General features: G+C 39.4%; 1 protein-coding gene across 50 annotated transcripts in view; it reads left to right on the forward strand.

Annotated features, from left to right (window-relative positions):
- The window catches only part of camk2b1 (calcium/calmodulin-dependent protein kinase (CaM kinase) II beta 1), a 95,835-nt gene that overhangs the window by 24,269 nt on the left and 45,197 nt on the right, over positions 1–26,369 (forward strand). For 37 of the 50 annotated variants that reach the window (XM_055011716.1, XM_055011721.1, XM_055011718.1 and 34 more), the window contains exons 6-12: positions 12,402–12,474; positions 17,776–17,878; positions 20,094–20,177; positions 20,347–20,441; positions 22,315–22,437; positions 22,638–22,721; positions 24,814–24,856. In XM_055011716.1, the coding sequence (XP_054867691.1) occupies positions 12,402–12,474; positions 17,776–17,878; positions 20,094–20,177; positions 20,347–20,441; positions 22,315–22,437; positions 22,638–22,721; positions 24,814–24,856 (605 nt within the window). Of the gene's footprint in view, positions 1–6,958; positions 7,038–12,401; positions 12,475–17,775; positions 17,879–20,093; positions 20,178–20,346; positions 20,442–22,314; positions 22,438–22,637; positions 22,722–24,813; positions 24,857–26,369 lie in introns of those variants that run through there. The other 13 variants (XM_055011717.1, XM_055011723.1, XM_055011734.1 and 10 more) reach the window with 2 other exon arrangements.

Genomic DNA, 26,369 nt, shown 5'->3' on the forward strand with positions numbered 1-26,369 from the left:
TATAGCAGCTGGTGACAAAATTTTATTTTGAATTCCCAGAACTTGAAAATCAGATTTAGTTAACACATAGAGATACAGTTTGTAAGCTGCAGTTAGATTATTTGTTTCATTGCAGCTGTCCTCAGGTTGAGCTCATTACAGCTGTTGGGAAATATTTTTACTGTAAAAGTCTGATCTGTTCACTAAAGTGTGAATTTATTTTCTGTCTTATCCTTTTTGATTAAGGACATTTTTCGATTGCAGAGTCTCACAGATGCATATTTGCAGTGGTATCCTAATTACTATGTGTAGGGACATTTCCCATAATTTGACACAGAGCATGACCCCTCTAATCATTGAAGTAACTATTAAAGCTGATTTTACACATTAAATCTCTTTCTGAACACATAAATTTGCTGATTGCAGTTTTTCAGGCTGCATAGAATGTAGTGATTTCATTTACATCATCATGTTGCATTGCTGGGTCAGTCCCAGTTCTAACTACTGAGCTGCTGTGTAATCTCAACTGACATTACAGTGAAGCTGTTGTAATTGTGTATAACAAGTGCTCTAAAAACACTTCCTTTAAGAGTTACAATAGAACCCTTTTGCTCACAGCTCAGCTTTTAGCTTTTAGTGCAGAAAACCACATCAGCAAATAAGTCAAGCCTGATATGGCCTGTTTTCCACAGTCATACTTCTTTCACACTGGGTGTGTGATTAGCTCACAGGAACGATTGGATGAACATTATCGTCCACTTATTGCACTACGATGGGTGTGCAATAATGTCACATTTTTCAGCAGCAGCAACGGGTGGCAAAGAATCTCACATATCACTCACAGCAAAAAGGTCATATTCCACAGTGTTCGGTAATTTGATCTCTTTAATGCAAACACACAAACGCTGCATTATAGAGAGTATGAAAAAAGATAATTTAAAATCTTTAATAGCTACCTGCAAGTTTACATATCTTTTTGCTATTCAAGTGCATTCGTGCTTCTCTGCTTTGCTAAAGTACTGACGGAAGCAAATGCTAAATGTTATTGGATTTGTATCATTAAGGGCTCAAAATCTTGTCAGTGTGCCAGTTTTTCAATATAATCTGCACAAAATATCAGGGTGTATAGTTAAAAGTAGAAAATGGCCTTTTTGCGTTTTTTTCCCATCAGATGTTTACACACTGTGGGCTCATTTTTCACTGCAGTATGAAATTGTCCACCTCCATGGAAACAGCATGGCCACAGCTGGAAGTAGAGAGAACACAAAGATCTCTTTCTGTGCAGAATGACAAAGTTAGAATTTCATGTGTCTTGGAAGAAAGAAAATCACAAGTTGTCTCCATCCTTGTGTCCAACTGCTCCATATAAACCCTGTAAAGCCCATGTAAAGCCTGCAGTTCAGTTCAGTTCTGCTGAAAACTAAATTTTTGTCTTGTGACTGCTGGTCACAGCTGAGTCACTCTAGGTGTTTTGGTTGTGTTGAGGATTACAAAATTTTTTCTTCTTTACATAATCTGGTTACTGTAAATGGTTTATTTCTGGCAAATTCTTAAACGAGACATAGAATATGGATTTTAATGAAATATCCTAAAGGATTTTATAACCGTTTTTTCCTGACAAAACCCAAAATCCAATACAGTTATTCGGGATCATTGGTGCTATGATAAATGGTGTCATTTTGGTGACTTAAAAACCAGGAATTTTAAACCTGCTGGCAGGGTTTGGCATTCAGAGGGATGAATTCTTCAATCTGTCCTACATCTTAGTGCATGGCAGAAGTAAACTAATTAACACACACAAACATGTTTTATACTAAATTGATGTTTGCTGCTATTTCAAAAGAGTCTGTCCATTGTAGCTGATATATAATTAACAGAAATACTATTAATGAAAAAGTAGTTGTATCATTATTGTGTCACATATTGTAAACTTGAAATATTGTTGTAAATGTCCTCCTTTAAGTTCTCAAAGCATAAAGTTCCCTATAATGTAGTGACTAAGCTGAAGCCGACATGTGAGATTGTCATGAAAGTATACTCCTCAGCCTTTGTTAGAGAATCTCTTTGACATGCAAAGCTGCATGAGATGTTTTTCCCCTTTTATATGACAGATAAGCTTTCAGATGAGTTTGTTGCTCAAATCATGATCGTAATTTTAAAAAATGCTGCCTCATTCTGTTGTTTTTGCTGTCATTCATTCTCTAAAAATTGCACTTAGCGTAGAATTTAAGTGCGAATTATCTGAGAGTTTTCCTGGGCACAAAGGAGGACAGTGGTTTTGTCAGAACTGCATCTTAAGCAGTTTTCAACATCTGCCTGCGACTTTCTCTTCATATCTGAAGTAGAGCAGCTGTTTCAGGTTGGACGTTTTTGCCAGCGAATGAAGGTTGACATGAAGATGTTAATAGCTTGATGGATTCAGCTGTTCGGTAGAGTTTTTTTCTATACTCTTGAGAAAAGAGATGCAGTATTTTAAAATTTCTGTGTAGGCTGCCATGTACCTTCTCTATGCTCCAGTACAAATAACTGCGCTATTTAAACCCCACGGTGATTGCTGGCTTTCCCACGCACCTTATAACCCTTCCAGCACTCATCTCCTGCTCATGCACACACAGACACACACTTTCCTTCCCTCTCCCTTCTGAATGTCACTCATCCAGGCCAGTCCCCCCACCCGCCTCCACCCCTGCTCCCTTGGAGACCAGCAAGAAGTGGGACTTTAATTAGCTACGATAATTAGTCTCACAGTCACGCAGACCCCAAACTGTGCAGCATCACACCTTGTCGCCCCCTGTCAGAGCCTATCGGTTAGTCTTCAGTAGCGTTTGATTGGATCGAGGTCATTATGTGCTCAGTTTGGTTGTGAGTTAAAGCTGCATCAAGAAACCTTTGCTCATTAGGGAGCAGGGAGACTCAAAAACACAGTCCCCAAGACACAGTGGTGTTGATTTATTAAGTTGTTTTGCCTAATGTTCAGCAAACACAGAGAAAAATGAGCCTCTATGAGCAATGGCCTGAAACATACTACTGCACTGATGCTCTACAAGCCTTCAAAGATGCACATCTACCTGTTTCAGACATCTGCTGACACTTGGGGGCAGTGGCAAAAATATGTGGAACAATCAGAAAAGTAGGCCATGTTGGTGCCGTTATTTGGCCTTTTGCTTTTGCACCTGCTGCGCAAAAAGTACAATAAGTCAAGACGAATCAAAGTGATGTGTAGTGGAGTGAAACCAAGTCCTGTTGCATTAGCAGTTACCAACAGTTCTCACAAATGCATGCACTGTTTATCGTATCAAAAGGACGCTTTTTTCAGGTGTAAGCGCTGGTTCAGTCCCCATAATCCTTCTCCATAAGTGGAGAGCGAGGTGAAAGGACACCTATGCAAAACCATGAATTCACCTTTAGTCTAGAGAGTTGCACACATCCTGACAAAACTGTCTTTAGCTCCTAGAAGGTCGGATTTCTACACCATCCAATGGTTTACTGATGCTCTCTGTAAAGTTGAAGTTGTTGTTTAGCGTTTTGCGTGTAGAGGCTTATCAGAGTAGCAAGACTTGATGTTCAGATGAACTGCACTGCAGCTGGATTTGCATCTCACACAAGAAGGGAACAGTAGTCCTGATTTGTAGTTAGATTTAGTGGTTGCTGATGTGGCCAGAAGATTATGTGACGGTGTCTTGATGTAGACACAGTTCTCTGCACAGATTTTTGTGATCACATGATTTGTTGTGTATATGGCTGTCTGGATACGAAGCCTGTCACTTCAACTTAAGGCTGATCCTTCAAGTTTTTGTATTTGCTCTGATTTTGTTCTGACAGTCCTGACCTGAGGTGATGATTTGTATCTCCTTCATGTTGACGCTTGGTATTGACTTCCACAGGGCTCCTGTCACAGAGTCACCATCTGATGTTCAGCTTCTTTACTCAGGAAAAACAGGACATTAACATGATTCCAGACTGTTATTTGCTGCACAGCGTCAACTGACCCAAACCATGGCAACAATGATAGCATTAGCAAGATTGACGGCATAAAATACAACATACATTCATCAAGCTAAACTAGTTATCAGATTTATCAATTTATGAAGTGAAAATGGCTTAAACACAACTAGAAAAATGACTCAATGACTCAACAACTCTTTTTCAGGATGTTTGTCTTCTCGCCACTGTTCTTTGTTCCCTTTGCCGTCTTCTCTCGACAAAATAAATTACACCTCCTAGATGCCTAGTACATCCAATAAGCATCGTCCTAATTGTGTTGCATCCAATTACAGATTATTTAGTACATGTGGAGTGGGAAAGTTTCGACAACGACCAATATACTGTAACCCATCAGTCAGCATTGTTGTCTAATATTAAAAATATTGTTCTGCAAAATTAGATTCTGCTAGACTGCATTGCTGTATTTTCTATTGCGAAAGATTTTGCAAGATTTTCACCATCACATTTATTCAGCACATAAAAAATAGTAGTCAACGTGATTTTTTTCCCCCCAGTTTGAAGTATTTTTACCCTTCACACAAGCTTGGACATGTTTTATTTGAATACAGTTCAATACTGAGCGTCTACACAGACATATGAGAGGCAGAGAAGGTGCCCTGCCTCTGATTTTCCTCCCAGTATCACTTTACTTTCCTTCAGAGAACAGTTGGACATTGCGGCTCAAAGTGCTGAGCAAGTTACATGTTTTTGCCCTGTGTGATGAGGGCTGCACTTTTCTCCTTCTTTGCCCCACCAGGAGTTTTTGAACACACAAGTCCCCTACAATGACACAATGGTTTTGGACAGTAAGATATTACAGGCATGCACGAGGGGGTAAATACAGTAATGAGGAGGAGAAACTCTCCTATTGAAGCCTTATGTTCATGCGTACATGCAGTAAAATTCTGAATTACTTTCTCTATTATATCACATCGCAAATTCCAGCCCAAACAGAAGGATAGGAAGTGTGAATAACAGAACATAGAGCAGGAAGGGGTCTGTTATCTGGCTGCTTCAGATGCATGAGCTTCCTGGAAGAGGAAAACTCAACATTTATAGTTATCACAGCCACTCATGGTAACTAAAGATTAAAAAAGTCATCTGGGCTTAAAACCGTAACATTGTCTGACAAACTCACCATACACATGAGTTAAAGACAGCCGCTGTGCTGTGCATTTTGCTAGATTTTCATTCAATTACAATTACACACTAAAGAAAAAATGAGTTGATTTAGCTGCTCTGTGCTTGTAAAATATCCACCATGTAAATGTTACATTTTGTTCAATATACAGACAACTTTTTTCGCTTTGTTAAATGGTTTGATTGAAACTTAGATTTCTTTTGGAGGTTAATTACTGACTTCATTAGTAAATTTGAAGTTGGCAGTTTAACTCTATAGTTTTGCACTTTGTTGACATTCATTTGTGCTGCATTTTTCAGAGCCAAGCAGTTTGTCAAAATAGAATCCATCTAATTTTTTAGTCAATAGATTAATCGCTACAAAATTAGCCATTAATGATTGCTCTGAAGAAAGTTTTGACTGGTTTAAAGAAATACAAGCAACCCTACTGCAGAGTGATAATGAGTTACAGCCAGACCATTCTATAGAAATACAGTTTTTTTTTTTAAATTTCAGAGCACGCTAACACACTATTAATTAAATTAGTCGGATGAATTTGTAATGCCAATATTATTTCTCTATTGGAAAGTGCTTGTTATCTGTTGTTTTAAATGTTCTATATAAATAATGGTGACCTTACTTGGCCATGAAGTAGAACTACATCACCGCAGCAAGGTGAGAAATTAAACCAGTGAATCTCACCATAAACAAATTTTAAATGATTCATTCCTAACTAATGACTCTTCTGGCACTTTTATGTAACGATTTACCTCCTTTTAAGTCACTGTTGGCAGGATGTTTGGTCATGGAATCGGCTTTAAGATCAGGAAATGAAAGCAGCCTGTAGGAAATATCACAAGACAGATATGCCTTTTGGTCTTGAGGAGTGTCACATCATAAGCTAGGCATGTGCATGTTGTAGATTTGTGTGTTTCTGAGCGAGCATGAACGCATCACATATATCTCTCTGATTCTCTCTCTCAGTCCTCCCACTCACTAGACACTGTGTGGGTGTGGATCCTGCAGGGTGCCTGTCTCCTTGCGCCTGCTATTAGTCACATATTCTGCACATTACAATCTCTCATCGCAGCAAGCCTACGTACACACACATTTTAAATGCACACACACACAGACGCACACACACACGCACTAACACACACACAATAGAGTGTGGTAGGTTCACGTATCTCTTTGCAGTGTTTTCCTTTTAGTGATGGAAAAATAGCCTGGCATCAACCCACCAGTCTTCTATGATTCAGTGTCATCCTATACATAAGTGTTCCATTTCTTTCATGTATTATTATCGCCTTTTTTTTTCACTGCAGAAGGTTATTTTTTTTATCTTCTTTTTCACCATCTGTCATCCTTTTTATTCTTGTAGTCTCCTCTCCTCTCCTCTCCTCTCCTCTCTCCTCCTCGTCACTGTTGTTGTGATTTTCTTGTCTGGCAGGTTTTTCTGCTGTGGCTGCCCTTGTCTCTCATCATGTTTTAAAAAACAAAACAAAATGCGTGTTTTTGTCTCCTCCTCCTCCTGCGTTCACCCACCCATCCCTCTCCTTTCCGACATCTGCATCCATCTCTCTGTTTCTCCTCTCCTATTATCTGACCTCTCCTCCTCCTCATTCTCCTCTTCCTCCTTTCCTCTGACTTCTGTCACTTGGCCTCCTCTACTCTAACCTGCCCTTTTTCTCATCTTTAATTTCATCGTTGGCCTTCCCCGTCACTCTGTTCATCTTGCATCCCCCCCTTTTCTCCTTCACTCCCCTGTCTCTCCTCCCTTCCATCCCTCCCCTCTCTGTACACCCCCCCAATCCATCAACATCCCTCCTTTCACTCGCCTCCACCCCCACCATCCCTCCTCTCTCTGTTTTGTCTTCACAGTCACTGTATCCATCAGATTCTAGAAAGTGTCCATCACATTCACCAACATGACATAGTGCACAGGGACCTGAAGGTTAGTATATGTAGAGGAGCATCTGCATCCCTCACCCTCCTCCTAATCTCCCCCGTCCCCACAACCTTTGCTTGCTTCCTTTCCTTCCTCCGTTCCTTCCTTTGCTCCTCCCTCCCTCCCTCCTCAATCTCGTCTGTTCGTGTCGTTTCCTGTCAGTCGCTGGTCTGATGTCCGCCTGTCTGACTTGTCTCTTGGTATGCTCTAATGTTTTCTTGTTGCTTTCTGATCGTATTGTATTTTATTTTGATATGGGAGGACCCTGGCCTGCCTCACCCACCAACCCACCCTCCCAACATCCCTGTTCAATCTACCCTCTCACCCAGTCTCTTTTCAACCATTTTACAAGCAAGTATGCAACATAAGCTGCTGTTGCACTGACTGACAGCCAGATCAATGAGCTTGTACAAATGCACACACGGTCACCCGCAGCGAGCACGCAACTTTCTGCAAGTGTAATAAATATCCAGTGTTTACACATGTCCATACAACCATCAGTTTCTCCCACCAGGCTAGTTAAATACAATCCACAGCTATATTTACTGTGTTCTTCATTGATTTTCTCTTTCTTCCCTCCTCTGTTTTCTCCAGCTTTCAATCGTTTATTTTTCTTGTATTGATCCCGGTATTTTCAAGACAGCCTCAGCTGATATCGAACATGCCTTTATAGAGACGTTAAGAGATCTTGAGCTGCGGGACGCACACAGTGAAAGAAGTGTGTTGCTGCTTGTGTGCTTTCAGTGAAGTTTTCTTTGTGATGTTTTGATCTCTTGAGCTGCTTGTTTACATATAGAAGAGGTCAGAAACAGATATATCAGTAACAACACTAATAAGAACAATAATTAACCTCTAAATATCTATAAGCCAGAAAAATTTGAGATTAAATCCTCTTAAACACACATTTTCAGCACATTTTCATCCTGATATAAGGTCTAACTCAGTGAATAAACACTGAACAGTAACTTTTATTATCAAACTAGAAAAGCAAAATTAATGCTTTTCTTTTTGATGAATGTAATCAAGATCATGTTCAAGTCACCATTTTCAAAAACTCTCATTGGCCTATTCGTATATTAGGTAATTATTGTTCATACAGCGTTAGAAATCAGTGTGCTATACTTTGAACATTTGCAGTTTTATACCTTTGTGCAAAGGTTCGACCGATTATCGACCATTCCAATTTTTCTGATTATTTTCATTAGCCACAATTCAGCTGTAGATGTCTAAAACTAGTATTAATACAAGTTAGAATGCATTTACAAATATCTGCAGGGCGAATTGTGGGTGTCTGTAATGAGAAACCCCATACATATGAGTGGTAGAAGTGAAGTTGTTGGACTAGAAAATATTATGAAATGTTAGAAGAACTTAATTATTGATATCTGCAATATATATCTAGTAAATACATATCTGGTTAAACTGTTAAATCTGATGTTGTGGCAGTTCTCTATTTCAGCTGCCAGTGAGTCTCTGGATAGACAAACTCCAGCTCCACCATCTCGGACTGCAGCTCGTGATGGTAGTCGGTTGTCTCATCACAAGCAGACTTTACAAGGAGAGCAGGACAATGACTGCTGTGGTCTGAGATGGTGAGTTGGAGTCTGTGTCTGGAAAAAGAGACTCACTGACGAGGCAGCCAAACCACATTAGGATGGACCGGGCCAGCTTGTAGGTTGAGAAACGAGTCGGGCTGCAACTAGCTGGTTAGCAGTGACTGAGTTCTCTAAATAAAATGCTTACACCGAGCACTCTGTGTAGGAATCCTCTGAAAAGCAGATCATAGTCTGTGATATGAGATTGTCAGAACATTACACAGTTGTTCTGATAATACAGCAAATATCCACAGCGTGACCACCTGACCTGACAGCTAACTCAAGAACATGTGGGATGATGTCCTCCTATCGAGTGCATACATAAACACACACGTGGTGGAGCATGCATAGGAACACACACACTCTCTGAACTGCTGACATACCTACACACAGAAACACGTTATGTATAAATGAGGGGGCACGCATTTCATAGATAGAAGCTGCTTTAGCCTTGACTGCACTTTTACAGACACATGCAGCCACATGCTTGTGTTGTCTTTTAGTGATCGCTCAGTATGCACACACAGACGCTCTGTAGATGTGACCTGCTCAGTATTTATTCACTGGGAGACCTTTAGAAACAAGACACAGGTTTTGAATTTATTGCCCTGAACTTTACAGTCATGCCGGTCCGTCTTCTCTCTCTCTCAGTGTCACTCTCTCTCTGTTTCTGCTCCTCACTTTCTGTCTCTCCCTCTTTCTTATTTCTGTCAGGTTAGAAATATTTCACACACTGGCCAGACTCTTGCATTTGGGGTCTTACTTTTCCGTTACATTAAAACCGATTTAGGTCTGTCAGTTAGTGCAGTATGTTTGCGATGTGCATAAAACATCAGACAGACCTTAGATATCTGTTTAGGTTGTTTAGGCTTTTCTCTCGTGTCCAGATGTCAGGATTTTAGACTATGTAAATAATGCAAACTTCAAGGCACACAAGAAATAAGGCAATCTGTGCACTTTTGCACACAGTGTCAAGGTAGCAGAAAAAAAAACACAATCATCAAGTGAATGTTGAAGGTTGTGGCCTCTCTTATAGCTGCAGCTACACTTTTAAATGCAGCCAAAGCACTGCTCATCTCTACTTAACAATAAAACAGTTTGAAAACTTCTGGTACTTTTCCCCAAAAGCGAATCAGTTGTTAATCCTGTCATCTGTAACAAGATAATTAGATTATTAACCTGTCAGTTAGACAAAGTTAGACATCCATGGTGAAGCAGTACTCCAACACTTTGTCATATTTTGACTTTCTTCCAAACTGTTTGAATCAGGAAACAAAAACACAAAAGAAACAAAAACACAGACAAAAGTGCTAACAAATTCCCAGTATAAAGCTTCTTCTAACCGTATTGCACCTTTTGATTTTTATGAAACACTGCCAACAGCCGAGTCGTTTCTTGTAACAATTTATTTATGTGCAGCATTTAAAAGGGACAATAACTGTGACAAGAATTAGTCCATATTTTCGAAGAAACTAAAATGGACTTTAAAAAACCAAGCCGCTTCTTCACATCTCATTCCACTTTGGTGGTTTCTAATTTCACATAATATTATATGCCAGCAGTCGGTTTTACAATTTAAATAACAAACATAAATGTGATTTTCTGCATAATTAATTGTCCAAAACGTTTTCTTAAGTTGCCCTCAAGCTGAAAACTTAATAAGGGGCCACATGGTTGGAGCTGGAATAGACAATAAAATATAATCCACAAATGTGACCAATAAATCCATGAGTTTGTTGGCTCATCAGACAGCATAACCTAATCTACTGTCTTTCAAAAACAGTGCATTGCAGTGTGACAAACAGCTTCACTTTCTTTGCCCAAGAACCCTACATTTCTTAGTTTCTCACAGCACAGAAATCTGCAGCATTTATTTGGTATGATCGAACATCTTTGCAGCTCAGAAAGCAATTTCTCTTTGGTTACTGAATGACTGTTGAAACTGAGACATTAATGTTTTGACTTACTCTGACATATAATAAGACATGGCACACCGTTGAAACTCAAGCAAACAAACTCGTCAGTGCACAGGAAGCACATGTACACTTTCGCCCACACACAGACACGTTCGCAGCTGTACATGCATGTGTGAACTAATGCAGCTCTGCATTAGTTCACACATCCCACAGCTGGACCCAGACAACGTACATGGCCCTAAACACACACGTACTTGTTGTCTGTTTCATCACAGATATCTATATATGTATTTTATATAGTATATATACATATATATATATCATCCAGTCTCTGCATAGACTCACACCTCAATCGCCCCTCAGTGTCCCTTGCACAGTTTTTGGCTTTTGGGGTTTTATTTTTAGTGTCCAGCAGCTTACTGACATCAGAACGACAACTCTTGTCAGCAGAGGCCAGCGAGACTGGCAGTAGACATGGCACTGATCCCAGACACATCTTTTAAATGTTATTAATTGCACAATGACTCACTCCTTCCCTTACCTCCTTCATCAACGCTTTCTGTGCCCCCCTCGGCCAGCCATATTCTCACACCCCTCTCCCATCACCCAAAGCCTGCTGACTGAAACACACAGAGGGAGGTGGGGTGGACACCACCTTCAGCCAGCAGCAGTAAAATGTGTTTCTCAGATGAGTTTGTTCAATGATTTACTCATCTACGCAGAATAGAGTATCTAAGATGAAGATCACATCCACTGGTTCATTGCAGATTAGATTGATTCCAAGGAGTCTTCTGTTGCAGAGCACCTACAGCTACGCCCCTCCAGGCCAACCGAGTCAAAGCCAAAGCTGCAGCCAGCCCCCAAAAACTTCACTAATGAAGGTCATTGATGACATCTGCTGTGCTGGAGGGTGTTTGTTCACAGCTACAGTAGCCATTTGAAGCTGAGGTCACCTTTTAGCTGAGAAGCTCAACACAGATGAGCAAGTCCACCATATAGCCAATTTGTATTAAAAAAAAAAAGTGCTTTACAAAGTTCTTTACATCTGGGCCCCGAAGCTTAAAGTTATTTAACCCTCTAAACCATAAGTATTTTCCTGGTGTGTTTTGCTCCTGTTTCATTTTTACACCCCGTAAACAAATTTTTTTGTGCATTATAAAATCCTGCATCTCTATGGAAACAGCAGAACCATGGCAAGAAGTAAAGACAACTCTGAAATGCCTATAAATGTGCCCTATAACAGATTGGTTAAGAAATCATTTCAGAAATTCTAAAAATAAATGAAAAAGCTAAAGTTGCCCACAGGTGTAAACAACACTGGAAAAAAAGAGAACCACAGAAATTTTACTCAATCAGATTAGAGCAAAAGGTTTGTTTTTGGCAAATTTTTACATGAGACATGTAGAATATTGTGATTTTGATTGAATATTACAAATTTAAACTTAGATTTTGGTAATCTTCTCCAACAGAACAGGACATGACAGATGAGTAGTTAAAGAACTGATGGTTCTGTCTGTTTTTACAATTTCCAGCTCTAATAAATTGTTTATTTTTGGCAATTATAAAACAAAGCAAAACACATGACTTTACACCTACTGGTGGATTCTGTGGTGTGAGAGGGTTAAATAAACCTTGACCGGCTTCATTTTCATAACCCTGGATGTGTGCTTAGCTGTGGGTCAGCCAAAGCAAAATAATGAAGGTCACAGTGTGATGCTTGGCAACAGAAGAGCCCTTTAAACCCCTGTTCTACTCCTCATATCTTCCACCACCTTCCCTCCCCACTCTCTTGGCCTGTGCACGGGATTGTAACGCTGCTATGACTAACATGCGCCCCCCCCCTTGATGTTTGCATGCAGTCATTGCATCCAGCAGATCCTGGAGGCGGTGCTTCACTGCCATCAAATGGGTGTGGTGCACCGGGACCTGAAGGTGAGTGATGGGGGATCACCCTGCTGCCCCTTGAGAGTTACAGTCTATATTTGTGTAAGGGGGGAGAGTTGTGGGTGTGTTATTTGTGCAGTTTGTGAATGTTTGATAAGTTGATGCAAAACTGTTAGTCATGTTTGTGGATGTAATGTCACTTACAGAGCGTCAGGAATTATGTTTTGAACCATCTTTTTCCTCCTGACGTCTCATGTAAATGCAATTTTTGTGTCACTAACTCACTTGTAATACAGCTCCGGCCCAATTAGAAAGCTGTTTAGATTCCAGTCAAAGCCTCCATCACCAGTCAGAGCTGTATCAGTTGCCCCTGCTTTGTGGCGATCACTGGAGACTGTCAAATATCACCTCCGACCTTTCTCCACCTCTGTTCTGCAGCTTGCTGCTCTCCTTTCCCCAGTGTATGAAGATTCTGAGTGTTGAGTGCAGGTCATGTTAGCTGATCAATGCCTCCGCTGTGTAACCTTTTACAGACAGCATTCTGCCATTGTACAGCTCATTTTTGTCAAGCTAGGGTCGCCCAAGAGGACACTTAATCTGATCTCTGCTTTAGTTACTGGACAGAGAAGGATGCTAACTGTTGATTATCAGACAACCTGTGTGGTTCAGATTGCCTTTATAGATCAGTTAATGACTCAAACATGACAGCTCATTTTCTGTAAAGGGATGTTAATTAACTTGTGACATTGTGAGACTTGTTTATGTTGGCTGACTGTGTGTTAATGCAGTTCTTTTAGAGCTGGAGCCAGCTGCTGATTTTAAAAGGCTGAAGCATTTTGTAGGGCTCCATATGTACTCTATTACTCTCAGTGCTCTCGAGGATATTTGATGAGCTCAAGATGCCTTTTTGTGCTTTTTGCTCTCTGTGTGTGAATCAGCGTTTTAGCAGATAGAAATCTGATTGTTTCCAGTCCCTTTGTTGCTATTTGTCGTGCCCGGTGGTGTTTTTGTGTGTGCGTGCCTGTATGCTGCATCTTGTTTTGCATGATGCACTTTGTCAAGTAGACCTCTATGCAAATGTCAGTCCCTGCATTCCGGCAAAGGCGCGTTGTGTTTATCAGAACTGTTGTGGCTATTTCTTTATTTAGCTGACTCGCCTATCTGGTTTCACACCCAAGCATTGGGGAGCGCTTCATGCAATAGGTCATAGTGTGATGACGGAGGACGGCCCGAGTGACAAGATCCCTCAAATTAGGAATTGGGATATGGCAAATGAGATGACTTATATGTGTGTCAAAAAAACAACCTCTGTGTACAGACTGTGCAGTAGATGCTAGATGATGTTTTTGTCATCTAAGAAGGGAAATGTGTGGTGTTTTTTGGATTATATTTCAGTTTCTATATCAGTTCATCTGAAGTGTCTCCATGTCAAAAGTAATGAAATGTTATAAAAATTCCACTTAATCGAAATAGGTTAAATGGCAAAACACAATACCTTAATTACGACCGCCTGAACAACAGCCGCCCTTGGAGTCGTGTTTTAATGCCATTTTCTCGTGATAGTGGGTTAGATACCCATTACCTTGATATAACAAAGCCCATTTTCCTGTGATAATAAGTTTATTTTTCTCATTATCTGAAGATGGCAAAACTTGTTTTCTCATGAGTCGATTATTTCATTATCCCAAAATAACAAAAGGTCAGCACCGCTTTGTTTACCAGAGATCCAGTAGGGAGCAAGCTAGAGATAAGCCAAAAACACACAAGCTCTCTTGAAAGCATGGTTTATGAGATTTTTGGGGGAAACATCCCTAAACAGTATGCTATTTTTTTCTTCCTTCGTCAGCTTGGATCAGAAATCAGACAATTACTGATGTATAATTTCTGTAACAGAGATCTGTGACTAATTGACTAATAAAGACTACATGTACCTATTAGATGCATATTCTATCAGGAATATGTATTGTGTTACTAAAATTATTGAAACAATCTCCACACATGCATGGTGCTTAAAGACAAATAGCAGTTTTGATCTGTTTTCTTATTCTTACTGTTCATTTTCTTATTATCCCTCTGAATCTCAAATAGTTTCTGGCCGTTCTTTGCTCGTGTCGCTTTTTTTTTCCTAAATGTGGCCTTATTTTTCACTGCACCTCTATGGAAACAGCACAACCATGACTAGAAGTAGAGAGAACTCAAAAATGTGTTTTGTGCAGTTTAATAAAGTTATAATGTCAGAAATCTTTTTTTTTTAAACTAAGAACAAAAGTTGAATATTAACAACAAAAACTGATCATTTATGTGATCAGTCTAAACATTTTTCCAAGTGCTCGTAGGTGTTAAAAAACTTGAATAATGTTGACCATACATAATGAAGATGCTTAACTACGTTTAGCACAACTCTGCATTTTTAATTTGTTTCCATAATTGTTTCCTGTCTGTTCTGTGTAATCACAGTCTGCAGTTCCGCCCAGTTCAGCCTGAATTTTGTCATGACTGTTGGCTGCTACTGGCTTGAAGAAGTTGAAGAATCTGGTGTAAACCATTTATTTTTGATGAATTTTTAAGTGAGACAAGTAGAATAAAATAATTTAGATACTATATCATGATTTTAGGAGCTACACAGTGGCGTAGTGGTTAGCACTTTCGCCTTGCAGCTAGAAGATCCCTGGTTCGCGTCCCGGCTTTCCTGGGATCTTTCTGCATGGAGTTTGCATGTTCTCCCTGTGCATGCGTGGGTTTAGTCCAGGTACTCCGGCTTCCTCCCACAGTCCAAAAATATGCTGAGGTTAATTGATCATTCTAAATTGCCCTTAGGTGTGAATGTGAGAGTGATTGTTTGTCTGTATATGTTGCCCTGTGATAGACTGGTGACCTGTCCAGGTGTCCCCTGCCTTCACCCCAAGTCAGCTGGGATAGACTCCAGCCCCCTGCGGCCCTAGTGAGGATTAAGTGGTGTATAGATAATGGATGGATGGATATCATGATTTTAGCTCAGATTTGGTTCAACTTCACAACACAACAGTGCGTCACAGATGAGTAGTTCAAGGACATTTGGAAAGTTGAAAATCAAACTGTTCCCTCTGTTGCAGATACTGATTTTGATAAATAGTGTAATTTTCTGCAGATGTGGAGGTTCAAAGGAAAAATGATAAGTAAAAGCTAAATCAATTAATCAAATGATCTTATTCTGAACATAAAGAGGAATTTCTTCAAGCACCATTTCTGTCAGGTTAAAATGAGTTCAGGACAATTTCTGTTTCCACACTTCAACAATCTGCTTGACATGGAGTACCTTCTTAATGGAGGTCAACATCTCTGCCTCTTTCTCTGAAGTCAGGAATGAAACATCATCTCCAGATCCTCCACAGACCAAGAAATAAAAGAGAATAGAGAAAGCCTGGAACCATTCCATTTGAAACGCCCACTCCTCAAATACAGCTTCTTATCATGTGTACACCGTTCCTCTCTGCCTTCCTCAGACACACCAGATGCTCTTCGTCGGTTTCCTCAGCTGTGTGTTAATGTCTAACTGTATGAGTGTGTTAAATAGATGGAAAAAGGAGGTGCGATCATGTCAAATAGTGATGGCGAGTGCTGCTGTTACGTTTGAACATGTGGCCTGATTTTATTTTTTTCATTGCATTGCATGTATGCACCTTTTAGATGGAAGCGGATGCTTCATCATAAAATCCTCCCACATCCGTTTTCACGGATTATCTTCCTGCTGCAGTGTTGGCAAGTTCTAACTCCCCGTTTACAAAGGAGTCAAACCTAACCAAGTGGTAGAGCCGGCAGAATGTGATGACACGAGTACTCTCAGAGCCTCAGGATTACTGGTTCGCTCACTCAGTCACTTTCTCTTGCTCATTTCCTTGTCTTTTACTTACTGGCTCAAAGGCTGTAGAAGCACACTTTAAAGTATCTGTGCTTTAAAGACACAGTATGGCTTCGCCTCTGCACAAATTAGCAGAAGCCAGAGAGCAGAAAGAGGAAGGCAGAGGATGCAACAATTCATGCTGCTGCAGTGCACGGGAGGCAGGGACAGAAATGCAGCCTAAATATAATGTCCTCGTTCTCTTCACGCTTCAACTTTGGACTTGTGTTGCCGTTCGCTGTGGTGCATTTGAGGAAACAACTACGCCAGATAATTAAAAAGACTTCAATTCAGGAGAAAACTGCTTACAAGTAACAGCACACAGGGGGCTGTCATGTTGCACATGATATGAATTTATTCTTTTAGATCTAAGTGTCCAATGTTATAGCTGTCAATCCATGTTTTTAGCTGTCATTCCAAAGAGAACAGCAGCCAGTTGCTTCTGTTCAGGTAAAGAAAGCTGGTAGTTATTAAATCTGTGACAGAAACATCTGTCAAACGCTTGACACGCAGGTGTTCCTCTTGACACTGTCAGAATCACTGTAGCTCAAACAAGGCAGCGATTTAAAACTGCACTTTGTGAGCATAGACCAGGACTGCTGATGATAACTAGGCTGGGATTTTCACTTGTAACAAGCAATTGTAGGAGTCAGACCTACTTTACAGGCTTGAAAAACTTGACTGGTAGTTTTATAGGTGATACTGGCAGAACCAGCAATCAAACTTATTTGTTTATCCTTTATTACACTGGAACTTAGTGTAAGGGTTAGTAGAGAAGCTAGTGTTACTGAGTCTGGCAGCCTGGTTATCAGCAAAAATAATGTAGAACCGACCTCCCAAACTCTAAGGAGTCGTGCTAATTCATATACATGTGATTTTCCATGAATAAAGCGAGCACCAACGTGAAAAAAAAAATTACAGTGTTTTTTATTTTGTGTTAATATTTCTCACCCAAATGCTTTATTTGTCACTCAGGATTGCTGGTTGCTTTTAAAGAGGCAGTTGTTAAATGAGATTGAGAGAGATGTAGTGAGAGAAAGTGAGAAAGCGCAGGGGCCAGTGGGGATAGCAGCCCATTATTAGAGCCCTCCTCTGACAGAGAATAATGAGGCTGACTGCATTATCTGGGCCAAAGAGATGGAGCCTATAGAGCCACAGCTCATGAGGCTCGAACAGAAAAGCGCCACAGACTGACTGGGCTTAACTCTGCTGAAATGTGGGCTAACTTTAACTGTATAGCATCTATGTGTCCACACGTTATTGAAATAACATCAGCTTATATCTGTGTTGTGTGTATTTCTGCTGAATTCTGTGTTAATCAGAATATTCTGTTCAGCCCTGTTACAAACTTTTGCATGCATAGTCATTTCCCTCCAGCTCTTCCCCTCATTAGGACAGTTTAAATGTTATGTGTTCCTCCCTTTTGTTTCAAAATGTGTGATAACCGTTTCCCCTCCTCTGTCCCACTCCAGCCAGAGAACCTGCTGCTGGCAAGCAAGTGTAAGAACGCTGCAGTGAAGCTGGCCGACTTTGGACTGGCTATTGAGGTGCAGGGGGATCAGCAGGCCTGGTTTGGTAGGTACAGCAGATGTAGGACTTAATCACATCCACATTTTACAAGTATTAAACCTAAATCTGTAAAGGTGTTTAAATAAGGAAGATAAAAACTCTGTATAATCTCAGTTTTGGAGACATTTAAGATAAAAATGGTAAAGATGGGGGACGACAAACTTGATAAACGATGTGTAAATATCCTGTTTCATTATCAGCAGCATTTTGAAAGTCTTAAGTTGCCATAAAACTACATTCTTTGTGTTGGTTATTCCACAGTTTAGTATTCTGAATATGTTTGAATCTCAGAAACATTGCCTGAGCATGTTACTAATTTGTCCTGAAGTGTGTTGAATTCTACCTACTCTTCAACCAGTCAATGGGTCGCTAAGGAAAAATAAGCCTGCATGTTTTCTCTACGTATGATTAAGTAAATCAACCACAATATACTGAGTGCACTCTACTAACATTATTAGCCTTAATGAATCATAAATAAACATAAAGCCGGTATTTGCAGCATTTTAATTCTTTTAATTTGGTTATTTTATACTTTATGCAGCAAACCAACATGTATCAGCTCATATTGGTTTCCACAGACAGAACTGTATCAACTAGTAATGCAAGATCTGTTGAGGATTGGACCATAAACAAGTTAGCCTGCCATTTTTAGGTGAAATGCCATGTTGGTTGTTAATCTATGTAGTAATAATAATATATAATGTCCTACTATAAAAAAGCTGACACTCAATCTTTTGTCCTCCTGGTTTAACAAAATGCACTCACACCAGCGAGGTCTTGAACATGTTATCAGTTAGTTTGAAGCTGACATTAAGTAAACATTCAATAAATATTCGTGTTAAATTTAGTGTTTTCATTAGTTTGGGAAAGTTCAAAGTTGTGAAAATGTGGGGCTGGTTTGTTCCTGCTGCTTGCAGAAATATTGGATTAATTCTGGTAGTCTACTGTAGTCCTTCAGAAAAAAACAGCGATTGTCCAACCAATGAGAATGTGGTCAGATGTGAGCACATCAATCATCCAGTCGACTAGTTAACCTGGACACTACAGCACTAGTCTGCTAACATTAAATGTTAACTCGCATTATTGGTGCTACCAACTTACACGGCACTGACGCCAGAGTAACATATTATTTAACACCAACTTGCCCTCAAAAAGATTGTTTTTTTTTTTTTTGCACTTTCTAAATAGTAAAGCAAGACAGATTTAGTTCGAAGAATGATCATGCTTTACTGCTCCTTGTCCCAGTGTTTTTTCTGCTTTTAGACTATTTTTAGGGTGTTTTTACCTTTATTACATTGGTGCAGTTGAGATAATCAGGAAATGTGAGGAAAGTTTGGAGGGGAATGACATGCAGTGAAAGTCCTACTGGCTGGGGATCCAACTAGGGACTCACTTCTGACAACATTTGCATTAGTGGTACACTCTAACCGCTCGTCAATCAGGTCGTCACTAGTTTTACTTCTTATGCGAAGTATTAAAATTCTTAGAAAAGCCAAACAGTGCGAGGGTGACCTTGTTAGTCTCCAGATTAGTAGTCCTACAAGCTACAAACATCTTCAAGAACCTAAACAGGAAGTGTAGTTGCTTTTTACCAAAGTTCCTAGGATAGCCATTACTTGGAATACTGGGAATCTACTCAGACATCCTCCATATCAGTACTGTTGAGGCGCATTTCCATACCTCACCTCGATCTCTACCACAAACTAGAACTGCAATGATAAGTTGTCAAGTATTAAATTGATTGGCAACTGTTTTGATAATCAATTGTTGGTCAGAGCTGTATTTTTAAGAAAAAAAAGCCAAATTCTATGATTTCAGCCTCTTAAATTTAAATATTTTCTCATCTGTTTACTCGTCTATGGCATTAGAAGGAATGTCTTTGGACAAAGTTTAGACATTTTAGGACTTTGAAAAGGACAAATCAACATTGTTCACCATTTTCAGACATTTTACAGAACGAGCAACCAATCAGGAATGTAATCACCAAAAAATCATTACTAGCAGCCCTACTACAGAGACCCGTATAGATCAGTGGTGTGTCTGTGACATTTCCTAAAGGGAGAGATTTGCCACTCCTTCACAATCAGCTCACTTCAAACCTCAAGATTTCAGTCTGCTCCTTGGACCAGTAGATCGTAGCTTACAGAAGATTATCTTGCTTTCTATACACAGTGTGTTGCCTTGAGCAAGTCAGTCAATTGTGTGTGCGTTTTTACTGCAGGATTTGCTGGCACACCGGGGTATCTGTCCCCTGAGGTCTTGAGGAAGGAGGCATATGGCAAACCTGTGGACATCTGGGCCTGCGGTGAGTTCTACAGACAAACACTCGCTCATTCAAACACATCCCATGCACGCTGTTTGGTATTTCCTAGAAACAAACAAAAACAAACCCGCTGAAGCACATTTTCTAACAAACAGTGCACTTTCTGTGTCACTGTGTGTGTGTGTCCATGTGTGTTTTGTGTGTGTCTCAGGGGTGATCCTCTACATCCTGCTGGTGGGTTACCCTCCTTTCTGGGACGAGGACCAGCACAAGCTGTACCAGCAGATCAAGGCTGGGGCTTATGATGTGAGTCTCCTCTCCTGCTCTCTCGTCTCTCCCCTCCCGTTGTAAGGCCCTCCCCTCTCCTCCCACTGCCCTCGTTCCTTTTTGGCAGCTGTTACGTAACTCCGTCACCTCATTCATATTTCAGGGGGTGCAAGAGAGGGAGCCTCACCTTAGATCACATTGAACTCTATGCCAGATAGAGGGGGAGAAGCTGCCCGACTCTCTGGCAGTGATTCTGTGTTCATAGGACACAGACCTCAGTGTTTATGCCCAAACTCAACAGGACCCTTATGGATGGAGAATTTCTTGACAAATTGCTGGGGGCAGTGCTTGGACCGGCCTTTGGGCTATTGTTAAATAACGCTCCAACTGGGGGCCACCGTGGCTAAAATATTGAAGACACATGTACTTGTGACATCCCCAGTTCATATCTGGCCAGGATCCTCTTTTCTTTCTGACAAAGACACATAAAACTGAAGTAAATCTGCTGTTTTTCTCACATTGGGGACTCTGATATGAGCAGTATTCGTTCATCTCATAACCTATTACATGTTTTCAGAATATATATAGAAATCAGTCAGTATGAATTTGTCAGTAGTGATCTTCTACTGTTTTGTATGTTTAATATACAGCATGACGAATAGCAATGACATGCAAAGGCAGTAACTAATGCAGGCAACAACCAAAGAGAAGAGAAAATTAAAGAAAAAACTAGTCAAAGTAAAGAATCATGACAAAAAGTCAAGGTACAGCTAGATATGCTATCTGACACCAGTGTATATTTTGTGAAGCTGTAACACCCTCAAAGCTATTACAAGAAAAGACATTACATAGCCTAAAAGCACAGAGTAAAAATGTTGGAAGATACTGGTAGACTTTAATTCATTGTTAAGTTCTGTATAGCTGCTGTAATAAGCTGATTTTAATCTTCCTGTCCCCTTTTCGTGGCTGGTTTGTAGATCTTTTATGCGCACAAAAATAACTACAACATGCTAAAGGAGAGGCGAAAACAGAAAATCTCTAATATGGGCTCTTATAGTAATTATGAAATGACCATGACAAGTTTTGATAATATTTTCTCTCTGAACCTCAATCAATTTCTGGATGGTTTTTTTTTTGCTCCTCACATATTTACTCACTGTGTGCACATTTTTCACTGCAATATAAAGTCCAACACCTCCATGGAAACAGCTCAAACACAATTAGAAGTAAAAGAAGTCAGAAATAGCTTTCATCCAATATAATAAAATTAGAATGTCAGAAGTCATATGAAAAAGTTCAATTGCTCTGGTTGTTTCTTAAACAAAAAATTACTCACCAAATACAGCTTTTGCTACCAATACTGGAAAAAATGTTGGCTCTACATACTATAGAGAGTTGACTACTCACATTTTTTATTTGTTTCTGTCCTTGTTTCCAGTCTGCGCTTTGTAAACACAGCCTGCAGTTCAGCTGAAAAGTCTTTAAAACTTTGTCATGTGACCATTGGTTGCAGCTGAGTCACTCATTGGTTCTTAGTTACAACATGGAGTGCAAAATATTTTGTTTTTTACAGACTCTAGTTAGAGCAATTTTTCTAATGAGGTGTGCAGAATAAAGTGATATTATTTCAGCACGTCACACACGATTAGTTCAATGACTGTCGGAAAGTTGGAACAGTCGGTAATTGTTTTTTTTCACAGTTTCTGGATCTGATAAATGGTGTCATTTTAGTGGTTTTTAATAAAACAACATGCCTTTCAAACCCACTGGCGGGATTTAATTGCTTCTCTCATGTGAAGCCCCAAGATGAACACAGTAACTGCCAGAGTTTAAAGAAAACATCATGGTCAGTTAAATCTTGGGTACCATTTCAGTGAATGTGAAGAGATTTGGTTTTTGTTTGTACCTCCAGTTCCCTTCCCCAGAGTGGGACACAGTCACCCCAGAGGCCAAAAACCTCATCAACCAGATGCTGACGATCAACCCAGCCAAGAGGATCACTGCTCAGGAGGCCCTCAAGCACCCATGGGTCTGCGTAAGTGTCCCTTCCTTGAAAAAGACAAGCAAACACAAATGATTTTTCACACATCTCATTACTCTACTGCACGCCTCAGAAAGACATTAAGTTGCGAAAACAAGCAAATAAACTGATTTATTCTCGTCTTTTAATCTTTATTCTTCCTAACCCCTGTATTTGTCCCCACTTTGCTTCTTTTCTCTTCTTCCTTTTCCCAGCAACGATCCACAGTGGCATCGATGATGCACAGACAGGAGACCGTGGAGTGCCTGAAGAAATTCAATGCCAGGAGGAAACTCAAGGTCTGTTTGCACGCTCACCCTCTCCCACGTCTTCCTCTTCTGCTCTAATAAGCTCTAGTGTGAGATACAGTAATAAAACAGTCCTTTCTGCTTCTTTCTTCACCTTTATTCTTTCATGTCTTTCTCATTACTTTAGGATTTCCAAAGTTTCTTGTTTAATTTGCTTATTTTCTCAGCATTTTTGATTCAGAATTAGATTAATGTCACTGCTGATATACAGTGCAGCAATTAACTGAATGTACTGAAGTAAAAATGTAGAATCTGTCTCATGTATATAGCATTTAACTATATGAGAAGTTACCCTATACGCATAGTTTCCCTCTTGCAGTGATTTATTGCTGACATTTTGTGTGGATATAACAGCTTTGCCACTGGAGCATGACACTGTAACCCTGCTGCTTTTGGCCACTCTTGGCATCGCTCGAATACCAGCACATGGGAAGCTGGAAACAGAAACGCAGGTGGCTGCAGGCAAATGTTGCACCATTCAACTAACATGCCATCAGCAGCAACCAATTGTCTCTGGCTTTTCACATTTAAAAAGCAAATGAGCACTGGCAAGGTTGGACATGAAGCTACATACTAAACATTAAAAGAAGGGACAAAGGTAGCATTAAACCTTATAATAAGCAAACAACACAGAAAATTAACAGACTGGGAATCAGTAATTCTGTGTATTTATATAAAAAAGTTTTATTTCATTATAACGGTTCATTATTATTATTGGAAAATCAAAAAGAAAATCATCTTTTAATTAATTAAAGGCTTGACAGCCTTCATTCACTGTCAAGTGGAGCTCAGTCTCTCACAGTCAGCTAATTTTTATCATCCAGTTTCCCAGACTTGGTCAAACAAAGGTCTGCTGACTATCAATGACTGTGATGTTCAGTGTTTTTTAGTAATTCAACCTCCACTTATTCTGCTTCTTTCAAATTAGGTGCATTTTGTACAAGTTGCCCTAACCTTGCTTTAATCTCTCTCAGTTTGGTCCTGTTGCTGATGCTTTGAAAAAGTAGTTTCCACTCACAATTTAGTGTTCATTCTTTTTGTAGAAGAACATCTCTGCTTTATTTTAATGTAAATTTTCAAATCGGGCTCATTAATAGTCGCTGTATGTAGTTTACAGCACTGGTAGAATTCTTTCAGTTCACTTTTTTTCTTTAGATGCGTTTTTGTTTCTGTCACGCTTTTCCTCACTGTGGGCTAATTTTTCATTGCAATATAAAGTTGTGCACCTCAATGGAAACAGCACAACCACGACTAGAAGTAGAGAAAACTCAAAAATGTCTCATGTGTACTATAACAATGTTTCAATGCCATAAATAATAAAAAAAAAGAGAAAAGAAAAGTTGAATTTATTTTATAATTTCTTTTACAAAAATTCAACAAAAATACAATCAACGTGTAAAATCTATTCATAGTGCCCACAAGAGTTACCAAAAGTGCAATAAAAAATAGTGACTCAACAAACTATATTTTTAATTAGTTTCCATACTTGTGTCCTAAACACAGCCTGCAGTTCAGCCCAAAAGTTCATGAATTTTTCTCACTTGACTGAAGGTTGCAGCTGAGTCACTCAGGGCTTCATGATTGTGCTGAGAAACAAACAATAAAAACAGTTTTTTTTCACAGAATCTGGTTAGAGCAAAACATTTCTTTTTGGCAAATGTTTAAATGACACATTTAGACAGATTATTTCCTCACTGTATAAAGTTATTTTGATGAAATATCATTATTTTATGCTTAGATTTGGTTGAGTTTTCCGACTGAATTACATCACAGATGAGGAGTTTAAGAACTGTCAGAAAGTGCAAAATCCAACGAATCGTTTATACTGTTTCTTGCTCTGATAGTCATTTTGCACATTTGAAAAAACAACAACAAGATGCCATTTGGGTTTTGGGTCTCAGTTTTTTTTTCTTTTTACAAAGCAAGACCCATCTTTGTTTTGAATTTGGAGCCACAAATTCATGGCTGCAGTGCACCAGTCAGTGGCAGAAAGTGACAACCTTGATGACTACTTCTCTAAAAAAGTCAAAATGAGTATATTGGTTGTTTAAATAGTTACAATTCTCTTTTCTTTTCCTCTCAGGGGGCCATTCTTACTACCATGCTGGTTTCTCGAAATTTCTCTGGTAAGTGTTTCTTGGATGTAATTCTTGAATCTTAAATTACTGTAAACATACCATCCATATCTGAGCATCAGCCAATATGCAGTTAATATAAATACGCTGAATGAAGGGACTTTCTATTGACTGTAAGTATAGAAGTCTGTTTGAAACATGCCACCTTGTTGGAGGACTCGCTGTGGCTCTGTAAAGTGGTACTTCACCTAAAATGCAACTTATCTGACACAGCTGCCATGAATCTCTGATCTCAGTGAAAATAGACACATTGACACTTTAGATTTTCTGTGCTGCCAACATGGTGGCATGTGCCTTTTAAACACAGCTAACAGTAAATGACAGTCCAAAGAATTATATTTTAATATAAAGTCTACAAAGCATGCTTTCAAAAGCAAAACCACATTTTCATTTCATCTCAGTGCAACTTCAGTGTTTCCGTGATCTTTTCTTCTGATTTAGTTTTTGTTACCATGGTACTAAGACTCGAACACATGCATTTTTTAAACAAACTTTAATACCATCTCTAGAACAAAACAGCAGTTGTGAGTTTTGCATTACTTCCAACGCAGATCATTTCTTCTCTGCTCTCATTATCATTATGTGATGAGCTGAGCTGAAAATCACCTGCTCAAAGTAACTATACTACAATTTTCAACAGATTATTTCCTTACTGTATAAATTTTAGATCCAATACTTGAGACCTTTTGAGCTTGAACAACAAATATTTCAATATAAATTTAGTCCTTGTTGACTTGTCTTTTGCACCAAGCTGAACTGCCACAATGAAACACGGGGAAACACTGAATTTGATCTGCAAGCTGTTGGTGTGTTCTTGTCTTTGTACTTGTCTTTGTATTTCTGTATGTCTCTGTAATAGATGACTCTCTTGATATTTAAATCTAGAAAGCTAGAAAAAATTGTAGCTTCTGCAAAGCCACACTTCCCTTTCAAACTGTCCAAAATGAATTTCTTAAGTTGGGGAGTGTACCTCTTTTTTTACAGAATTCTAGAGAGATTCAAAACTGCACAGAAGTGGTTTATCAGATTCACTTGAGGAGGCTCATTTAACACTGTTGTGGCCAGTGAAATGAGAGCTCAGCATTTGAATTTAAGTGTTTTACTTCATTCACACAGGAAAATAACACTGAATTAAGTCCACATGCCAGGTTGTTCTCCACAGTGAGGACGGTAATGTCCCACAAAGTATGAAAATGTCAACAATGGAACAAGCTTGGGTATCTAACGTAAATAAATATACATTTCTGGTTACGTTCTGCTAGTTATTCTCCAGTATTATCAGATTTCTTCAGCCGAATCATGAACACACCATAAATATTTTGTTGGTAAAAAACGGTATTTTTCTCCCACTAGTTGGCAAAAAAATTAACCGAATATCAGCAAAGAAAATTAATTGATTGCATAGTGTGGTCTCAAGGCAGAGATTTTAGGCTGTGCTGAGTATTAGTGATAATATTTTTTTGGGAACAAGAACTTTTTGGTGCAGCCAGGCCTGGATGAAGCC

The sequence above is a fragment of the Amphiprion ocellaris genome, chromosome 6 (genome assembly GCF_022539595.1).
Source record: "Amphiprion ocellaris isolate individual 3 ecotype Okinawa chromosome 6, ASM2253959v1, whole genome shotgun sequence".
NCBI lineage: Eukaryota > Metazoa > Chordata > Actinopteri > Pomacentridae > Amphiprion > Amphiprion ocellaris.